This window comes from Rhamphochromis longiceps, linkage group LG6 (genome assembly GCF_057381845.1).
Source record: "Rhamphochromis longiceps isolate RC_006_pf linkage group LG6, R_longiceps_female_GT1.1, whole genome shotgun sequence".
Lineage (NCBI taxonomy): Eukaryota > Metazoa > Chordata > Actinopteri > Cichliformes > Cichlidae > Rhamphochromis > Rhamphochromis longiceps.
The window spans coordinates 17716504-17726144 of record NC_140562.1 but is presented as its reverse complement, the minus strand read 5'-3'; the positions used below and the strand labels follow the sequence as shown (position 1 = coordinate 17726144).

Below are 9641 nucleotides of genomic sequence, written 5' to 3'. Positions count from 1 at the left end.
CAGGTAGTTGCATTATTAACATAAAAAGTTTATTTCCACAAAAACACACCAGCAGAAACAAATAAAGTCTGTGTGACTTAAGCTGACTACAAATCTGTTACATTACATCCTGATATTAGAAGAATTACTGATGATGATAATGTACTTTTTACTCATTAGTTTGTGATATGTGGACAACAAAGTGTCAATGTCCCCGCATGTGTTACTGCAGATCACACCACCTTCAGCTGAGGCGACTTAACGTGACCGCAGGTTGAACCCGAATGTGGCCAAACCGCAAACCTTTGCCCTCCATCCTGGGGAGATTTACGCCACAGTCAAACAGCTCCAGAATTATAGTTGTGACCGCTGAAGCATCCAAACAAGGCTCTTTAAATTTAATTCCTGGTCAGATGACCTGTGAACTATGCTGACTTTGTTTTTCAGCTTTGGTGTTTAAGTTGATTACTGACATAAGGACGTATTTTCCTAAGATGTGGAATGTGGATGTTTTCATTTTAAAGAAAACTGCATTTATTCTGCATAATATTCTTGTGACCTATTTCCAGAGTATGCACAGTCTTTGTAAAGAAAACTAAAAACTTGCTTTTTTGGTTGCTTTGCATCCTGATAACGCGCGAACAGTGTAAGAATGTCAGTCGGGCATGAGCATGTGAACACATCGACAATGGCCCAAAACACATCTAAACATCCTGAACCCGGTGTTTAGAGAGCGTGCCTGTGTCTTCATGGCACTTAGAGAAAGAAAGAGGCACTTTCCATCTGGTGTCTCTAGAAAGTTCAGCAAAAGTTCAACACTGTTTAGGTTCATGGGCCTGGCAGTTCATTCTCAGGTCAGCGAGGCTTTATATCCATCCTGGGCTTGTTTTTTTTCCACATAATAAAACTTGGTCACACAAAGGTTTATCATTTAATGTCAACATGGGGCCCACAGATCAACCATTATTAAGCTATATTAAGTCACATGTATCTTTACTGTTTGTTCTGTTGTAATAACAAGAGGTGTGTTTGCTCACAGCACCTTGCAGAGATGGCCACAGAAAAAACTATTTTCAGCAGCTACACCTTTTTAAAACTACACAGCATCTTTGGAAGGATCTGTTTACTTAGTTGTGCCAGTTTATTTGATTTTTCCACCATACTGCAATATTATAGCAGTGAAGTCTGCAAACAATTTGCAGTAGAATTAAAAGTCAATTCTTTCATAAAAAGACAGCAGAGGTACTTTCAAACTCATCTGCCTCACGAGAGCATGTTTCCTGTAACTGTGACTCAAACAAGCAGAGCAGCATGAAACTGGAGCCTTGTGATGAGCTCAATTGGTGCTTTTACTGGGATACACACACAAAATTGCATTAGTGCCTGCATTTTTACCTGTAGTTTAGTTTAATGCTAACTGTATTGTCTCGCAGTATGTTGGTGGGGGTTAGCTTAACCCTCCACGGCATGATCCATCCAACTGATCCTTAAAATTTTATTTAAAAAAAAAAAAGAATGGCAGAACACTATTCAGTAAAATGAGGCACAGAAGAGAGTTTGACCTTTGACCCGGGGATGAAGCAATCCTTCAAGGAGCCAAATCCGGATTGGACGTAATGTCAGCTGCTGTTAAGACTAGTGTCTCCTTTATCTCTTTAAATTGAAAAAAACATATTAAAAATATGCATGTACAGAAATTTTTTTTTTTTTAAATATTAAAGTATTTAAAGAAGTAAGACACACTTTAATTTAATTCATTTACCAAAACAGCATTGTTGTAGGTCATTTCCTACAACATTATGCAGTTGCATTACAATAATGTTTGGTTTCTAAACTCTGGTCCTTGAAACTGCTTGTTTTAGGTTTTTAGGTGCTTCTCTGCCCCCACAGCACTTGATGTAAGTGATTTAATACCCACCTGATCATTTGACGTATATGAGCAGGGATTACAGTCACATTCCCAGAGCATTGTGTGATGGCATATATTAGCTGATTTGTTGACTGATTTGTCAACAGGGAACCCCAAGGGTGAAATTCATGTGATAGAGTAGTATAAAGGCTAGTATAAAATTCCTCATGATGTATGCATGTATCAGTATGTGTATTTTTATGTAGCAAGAAGGCTCAGGGCTCAAATGCACTGGGTTCATTAACTCAGTTAGCTGTTATTTCCCAACACCATAATAAAGGTCAAAAGCCATCTGGGTCTGCGGACACTGTGGAGTAAATCTGAATATGTGTTCATGTATTGTCTTATGGGTATTAAACAACTAAGTACTATTGGTAAATGCAATAAAAATGTAAATTCCCTCAGAAACACAGTATTGTCTAAAAAATGTAATCTGCTAACACTCACCCTGCATGCAGATTAAATGTGCATTGATGATGAGATTACTTCAGATGGCCTGAATGGGACTATATGTCCCTCTAAAATAAAGCAACTTTATAAAATGTTTTAAAATGGATTCATCCACAACAAAGCTGTTGTTAGTTACACTGATGTGTCCATGAAATTGGAATTAGCCACTGACAAAGAGTGCTGCAGTTACTCATTAATCATATCTGAGCTTTCTTTGACCACACGCCACAGTTTGGGGGTTTTCTTTGCTCTTTCACGTTGGTCTGTATTTGCTTCAGTTTGACTCCAGCTCAGACAACAGTAACGCAGCAGCACATGTGGTCCTTATAAATTAAGCCTGTAACTTAGCTGCTTTGTTTTCCTAGAAAAGTAGATTTTTCCTGCAGAATTAAGGAAGAGGATCGTTAGTGTTCCCCTGCATACATACAGACTGCAAAGTCCACAGGGATTATTCCACTATGATTATTTCCAACAGCATTTTGTTCACAGACACTTTGTAACAGAAACTTGTTTTCATGAAACTTCAGTAAGGCAAAGCTTACTTCGGTGCACTTCAGTGCTGCTTATGTAGCTTATTTTCAAAGATTTAGATAGTTCTGAAAATGGTGTTAGAGTTGTCTGTTCTCGCTCAACAACAACAAAAAATAACCATTTAAAAGTCAGTTCACTGCATCAGTTTGGTGGTGTGTTTGGTGTCCTGTGTATACAGTATGTGTCTTGTGGGGTCTATTGTGATTCCACAGCCACTAGTGGTTGGTTTTACATGCCCGTGCAGTCAACTTTCAAAATAAAAGTTTCAAAGTATCACAGCCTGCCCTGTTATTGTAAAACAGTTTATCTAGTAAACATATTTTAGCGACATTATAAGGCTTGGTGGATTCACTACAGAAAGGTTTTAAAGGCTTTACAAGTAGTCTGCCCGTTGTAGTTATGATGAAGGCCTTTCCTGATTTATACCATGACCATATCATCACATGTCAGAAACCACAGATAACTACTTTGCTAGGGTTGGGGGACCCTTGTTAGGATAGTAAAGAATAGTAATAATTTTAACCGGCTGACTGAGAATCAAAGTGATCATTAAATAAAATTACTGTTGTAGGGAGAAAAGTCTCATTCATGCAAGTGTAAATTAAGCAAGCCAGAATAATTTATTAATGTGTAATTTTGGTTATTGTCAGTATGGACACTTAACACTATCTTTTGTGTTGTTAATAATTGTCATTTTTAATCAGTCTAAAATATAAAATCCAGTTTTTGTTCACAGGAACATATTATGGCATTTTTACAAGGATTGCTTGTTGTTTGTTTTATCAAGCAAAGATTAAGAAAGGTAAATAAACTATGTTACAATCTGAACTCTTGGCTAGAACGAGCTCAATTACGCTGGTTTCCAAATTCAATAATACTGTCAGGTCTTAAAGTGCAAGATGAGTCACGATTTCTTCAAACTTGCTGACAGCCTTACCATCACCAGAGTTTACAAAGACGTACAGTACATGGCGATCTCATACAAGTGTCCTTTACCACAGCTATGAGTTTCAGACCGCGTCAGCTCCTGACAATGATGGCTGTTGGACATTTGAGTCACAGGATTTTCACAACAAAGTGAGTGGGATTGTTTACCTATGAACCCCTTATCAAAGTCTGGACTGAGGACCTTGTTCAGATAAATAACCAACAGAGTCGAGCTGCTCTTCATTCTCCAACGAGACGAAACCACAACTGGCAACCAAAGAAACATGGCTCCATCACTTCTTACAACAGCAGGGGGACTTTTATTACTTTTCTCTTTCTCGTCAGCAGTAAGTCACTGAGCACTGTTGCACTTTTGCTGATGTAGTTTTATTGAGCATAAAAATTGTATTGATTGTTCCTTTTTTGTGCAGCAAATCCGAGGAGACAACATACAAGAATGCAGGCTCAATGATGGCTTTGTAAGTGCGCAGCTTTAAGTCAAAGCTTTAAATGTTCTTTCGGGATGGATTATATTTCTATAAAAGCACACTATCGTAAAGAGTTTTGTTTGTTTTGTTGACATGCTCCATCTGTGTTTAGGGAAAATACTGTCCAACCACATGTGGAGTTGCTGATTACATGCAAACATATACAGAAACGGTGGACCGGGATTTGGACAGCTTGCTAAGGGAACTGGAAACAATTGCCAATTTGACTCGAGGGGCTGAAGAAACAATTACCTACATGAAAGATACAGCTGTGGCACATCAAAAGAGCTCTGACCCGGGTAACGCAGTTATTTTGTGACATCTAATCATCTTAACACTTACATTGATGCGATCAGGTTGAGCAGCATATTGATGCGAAATCGAGAATACGGTCAAACCAGCTCATTTTTTCCATTTCAGACGTGCATTTCAAAAGGTCAACAAGTATCCTGGATGATGTTGTTCGGTTTCAGAAGACCATAACTGCTCAAGAACGGCAAATATTGTAAGTTACCTTACCAAAAGTTCAATTTATACTCTTATAACAGTTAGTTACTCCACTGCATTTGGTTACAATGCTCATCTGTTGATTGATTTTTTTTAAATCAACAACATATAAATGATTCTTTTTGTTAATATAATGTGTTGTTGCTGAATAAACATGAACTTCTGTCACGTTCTCAATGTGCAAAACACAAAACTCTAAAGGAAGCTTGAAACTGAATCTCGATACATAGCAGCATCAGTGTCCACCTATTCCCACAGTTCAATGCACTCAGGAGACATTTGTTACCCACCCTATGTCCCTAAAAATCTTTGATCTTATACGTTATATTAGATCTTTGTATAAGTTTGGGTTCATACTCAGGATTCATCTCAGCTTTTTATCTATGTATAAAACCAAGGTACATGTCATAGACTGTAATCCTCCCTTCCAGTGAACTTCAGAACGTAATCTCCTCCAATGACAGAAGAATGGCAGACTTGAAACAGCTCTCGAATCAGCTGCAGCAGAAATGCAATGAGCCCTGCAGAGACACAGTTGAGATCCAACCCACCACAGGAACAGGTAAAAAAAAAGAAGAAACAGACCTCTAGGTCCGTTTCACAACAAGTTTCTCAATCTTGTCTCATCCAAACAACATTTGTTCTCTTTCAGCGTTTAGTCACAGGCTAAATCAATATGCTGCTTCAGAGCAGAGCAAACATTTATCCTAGATGTAATGTCCTGTGACCTTTTCTAGTGGATGTGATTACATAATTATTTACCCAACTTAGAAAATATTCAGGTTTTTGTGTTTCATAATAGGCTGCTCATTTTTTAAAATGCGTTTTTCTAATCAGACTGCCAGGACGTTGCAAACAAGGGCGCCACCACCAGCGGTCTTTACTATGTGAAGCCAATAAAATCAACGGAGCAGTTCCTGGTCTATTGTGAGATTGACAGCTTTGGACGTGGCTTCACAGTAATTCAAAGGGTACGTATCATCTGAGGCCATAAGTATCTTGATCTTACATTAAGTGATTCCTGTGTATTTATTTTGGGATGGAAATGAATAATAAGAGTCAGACAAAAGTCACGTACACGTGAAACCTAAGAGTAACCAAAAATCGAGGCTTTGGCTTTAAAAACAAGTCCTCTTCGGTGTCATTAGCATTTCTTTGGACCGTCCCTTTGACTTGAGAAATCACGACAGTGATTTAATAACAGAAATCATAAAATGAAACGTTTGTGATCTATTTTAATTAATCTCTAAATTTATGTAAAATTAAATATTCACTACAATTTTCATTAAGCCATGAAGGCATTAAATCATTAATGTTTTGTTAAGTAAGTGGAGAAACCACCCAATAAACTGATGAATCTGATCACGCCTTCCTGCCTACAGAGACGTGATGGCAGTCTGGACTTCCACAAGAACTGGGTCCAGTACAAGGAGGGCTTCGGTTATCTCTCACCAGATGACACCACAGAGTTCTGGTTAGGTAACGAGAAGATTCACGCGCTCACTACCAGCACCAATTTCCCCACTGTGCTCAGGATAGAGCTTGTCGACTGGGACGGCAACAAAAGGTACACACACACGATAACAGATTATGTAAGAAAGGGACTTGTGGACAAGGCAAACATGACCGCTCTAGTAGCGATGTTAGCTTAGAAGAAGAAAAGAGATGATTCAACAATTGTTACCAAAAACTAACTTTAGATCCACGATTCTCGGTGGCCGTATTTCTCCAGGTATGCCGACTATAACATGTTCAGAGTGGGACCAGAGATCGACATGTACCGGATGACCTACGGTTTCTACTTTGGTGGAGATGCAGGAGATGCATTTGATGGTTTTGACTTTGGAGAGGACCCCAGCGACAAGTTCTACACAGCACACAATGGCATGCAGTTCAGCACCTTTGACAAGGACAACGACAAGTACGACGGAAACTGTGCTCAGCAGGATGGCTCTGGCTGGTGGATGAACAGATGTCATGCTGCACATTTGAATGGAAAATACTACCAGGGTAAAACCCTCCTGGCTAAGAGCAGCCATAGTTAGCATAAACAGAGACAAATGCACTAATTAATGTGAGGTCTAAACTGTTTGCATTATCTTTATGCAGGTGGCAGGTACACTGAAAAGGATGCTGGTGAATATGGCTTCGACAATGGCATCATTTGGGTCACGTGGCACAACCGCTGGTACTCCCTGAAAGAGACCACCATGAAACTCATTCCCCTCAGCCGCATCACAACAGGAGGACAGCAGGCTGGAGTTAAACAGTTTGGTGGACTTGGAGATGGTTAAAAAAAGGGACCAGGTTTTTGTTATGCTCTCACTAACAGCCCTGAAAACTCCTTAGACTAAATAAAATGCCTCCATAGAAACTTACTGACTTTTTGTTTTTCTGTAATGTCTCCAGAATATCTGAGTTCCTTTTTCCTCTTCACTGTTTTTCACATCTTTAAATAAAGCTCTTTGCTTCTCTAGAAATGGGTGGTCAATATTTATATGGATCAAGTTGTTGTCAGCTCAGATATACATTAATGTAAAGTCAGTTTGGCTAGCTGCTGAATTATAAAACCAACAAAAAATATGTTTAAATGAAACAAAAATCTGTCTTAAGGTATAATGAACAGTCAGTTATATACACCTGTGTGTGAAGACATGCCCTGACATAAATGCCACCTTAAATACTTATGTTGTGTCCACTTTATTTGCTGTAATAAACCCCACAAACTGAATGCCACATCAAAGCCCTCTTACAGAACTTATTGCCAACTGAGTTTACTCTAAAAGCAACAAAACACGGAAACTAGGCCATGATTTTTTCTCTTTCATAAAATGAGCAGTTGTAAAATATCAGCATTGCCAGCGACCATCAAAGCACAACACCAAAAAGCTGGAAACACTTCAGTACGAGTACATAAAGGGTTCTTCAGAGAATATCTTCATTACAGTAATGAAACGTAAGGTAGGAGCTTAATAAGCATGCCCCTTATACCTTCAACCTTTTTATTATCGAAGAATTCATTCAATTTGCTGTCAGCGTTAATGTCGTTAGAATAACATTAACGCCATAACCGCATTAACACGTCAAATCTCCATATTTGCCCCCCGCCCCCCTCCAGATCTCCATCTCCATCTTTGCCCCCCTGGACACAATCAACGAGTTAACGCCATTTTAACGAGATTAACGCTGACAGCACGAATATGCAAGGGAGGTTTATGCCATAGCTGTGTAAAAGCAAGTAAAAGTACTAAAAATACTGACTAGCAATTCTTTATTATTTTTTATGTGCAAGCTCTTTAAACATAATATTTTTAATGCCACAATATAGTTATTTTTGTTATTCATGAATTTTCACATTTACTGTTTTTCAAAAAGCAGAAAAAAATGCAGCTTTAAAAAAATAGTTATTCATTTACTTGAATAATAAATACATTTACTGAAAGAATTATTCCATTAATTTGTGAGAAGTTCAGTGTGCCAGATCAAATTTGTCTATTAGAAATTGAAATTTAAAAAATAGCAACATAATTTTTGTTATCGTCATTAACGATATAATTTTGGTTTAAAACAATTTCTTGAGAGATTTACAAAGTATTTGTGTTTTCCTGTTTTTATGGCAGGTGGTCTAATGAATTAGTTACTGTGTGATCTCAGCATGTTGCTAACTGAACAAACCGTGTTGTGTGCTTGTCTGACCTAAAGCCATTTGTCGTATTGTTGCAGAGTTATTGGAAAATCACTGCCGTGTTTCTTTTGAACCACACCAACACCATTTATTTATTTTGTATTGTACTGGTTGTTCTTGTCCAGACGCATCATCAGACTCACATCAATATCTCATGGAGTTCAAATTCCACCAGATCCTTTGTACATAATTATGCCAAATGACACATGAACTGCTATGAACACTGACCAAAGACAGTCGGTGATATTTTTGTTCTGTTTTAGGTTTTTTTTTAAATTGTTTTTATTAGTTTTTTTTAACTAATCTCACAATAATGTCAGTAAAATATTCATCTTAAACTAGATTGTTTGAATTTGCCATCCCACGGCACAGGCATCGCCCACACACAGCTAGGTTAAAGTTTAGACTGGATAACCTTTGATAGATGTTCTCTTCTGGGCAAACATAGTCAGGTACAAGAGGAGGGATAACCAAACTATGGCCCGTGACACTCCCCCCCCCACCCCAAATTAACAAATAACATTCTCATTTTATAAAAAAAATTTTTTTAAATTCTGACATTTCTGTGATGAATACTGTGTAAAAGTATAAATCATTCGGTGTTTTCTGCAGTAAGAGAGTCAGACTTATAATAATATGTATTGATATTTTGTATTTTACTCCTCGATTGAAATTATGTTCCCATGTAATGATTTTTTTGGTTATGTTTACATCGTAGTCGAATGCTGTAGTTTGTAGTCAACTTTTACTTTTGTTTGAGTTATTTCGAACAATTATCGAGGTAAATAAAGTATGTTACAAAAGAGACTCGGTTTGAGTTGCAAATCCAAATCTAACAATTTCATCATCTCCTCAATGCAAAAAATGAGTAATTGTTATTGGGAACTTGCTTTGTTGTCATTAAGTGTTAGGGGCTGGGTCTGTGACCCAGCGTTTTGAGTTTATTTTGTATTTTTGTCTTTCTTCTGTTAAATTGCATCAATGTTGAGTTCTCATGTTATTTGGTTCAGGGTTCATTTGTGAGTTTCTTGCCCTCTTAATGGGGTTGGGACCATCAGTTGTGTTGTGCAGAAGTCATGTTGGTACACAGCTGACAGCCCTATATGACAACTGTTAGACTTCATATTATGAACTGAACTGAAGGTCAGTCAGTCCAGAAACTTGC

General features: G+C 37.9%; 1 protein-coding gene across 1 annotated transcript; it reads left to right on the top strand.

The window, feature by feature from the left end:
* The first annotated feature begins 3847 nt into the window (after positions 1-3847).
* fgg (fibrinogen gamma chain) lies at positions 3848-7249 on the top strand. The gene is made up of 9 exons (XM_085409510.1): positions 3848-4143; positions 4228-4275; positions 4397-4583; positions 4705-4789; positions 5223-5353; positions 5629-5762; positions 6174-6358; positions 6524-6801; positions 6901-7249. Exons 1-9 carry the CDS (start codon positions 4081-4083, stop codon positions 7083-7085), a joined length of 1296 nt encoding a protein of 431 aa, XP_085265636.1. The 5' UTR covers positions 3848-4080; the 3' UTR covers positions 7086-7249.
* Positions 7250-9641: the final 2392 nt, after the last annotated feature.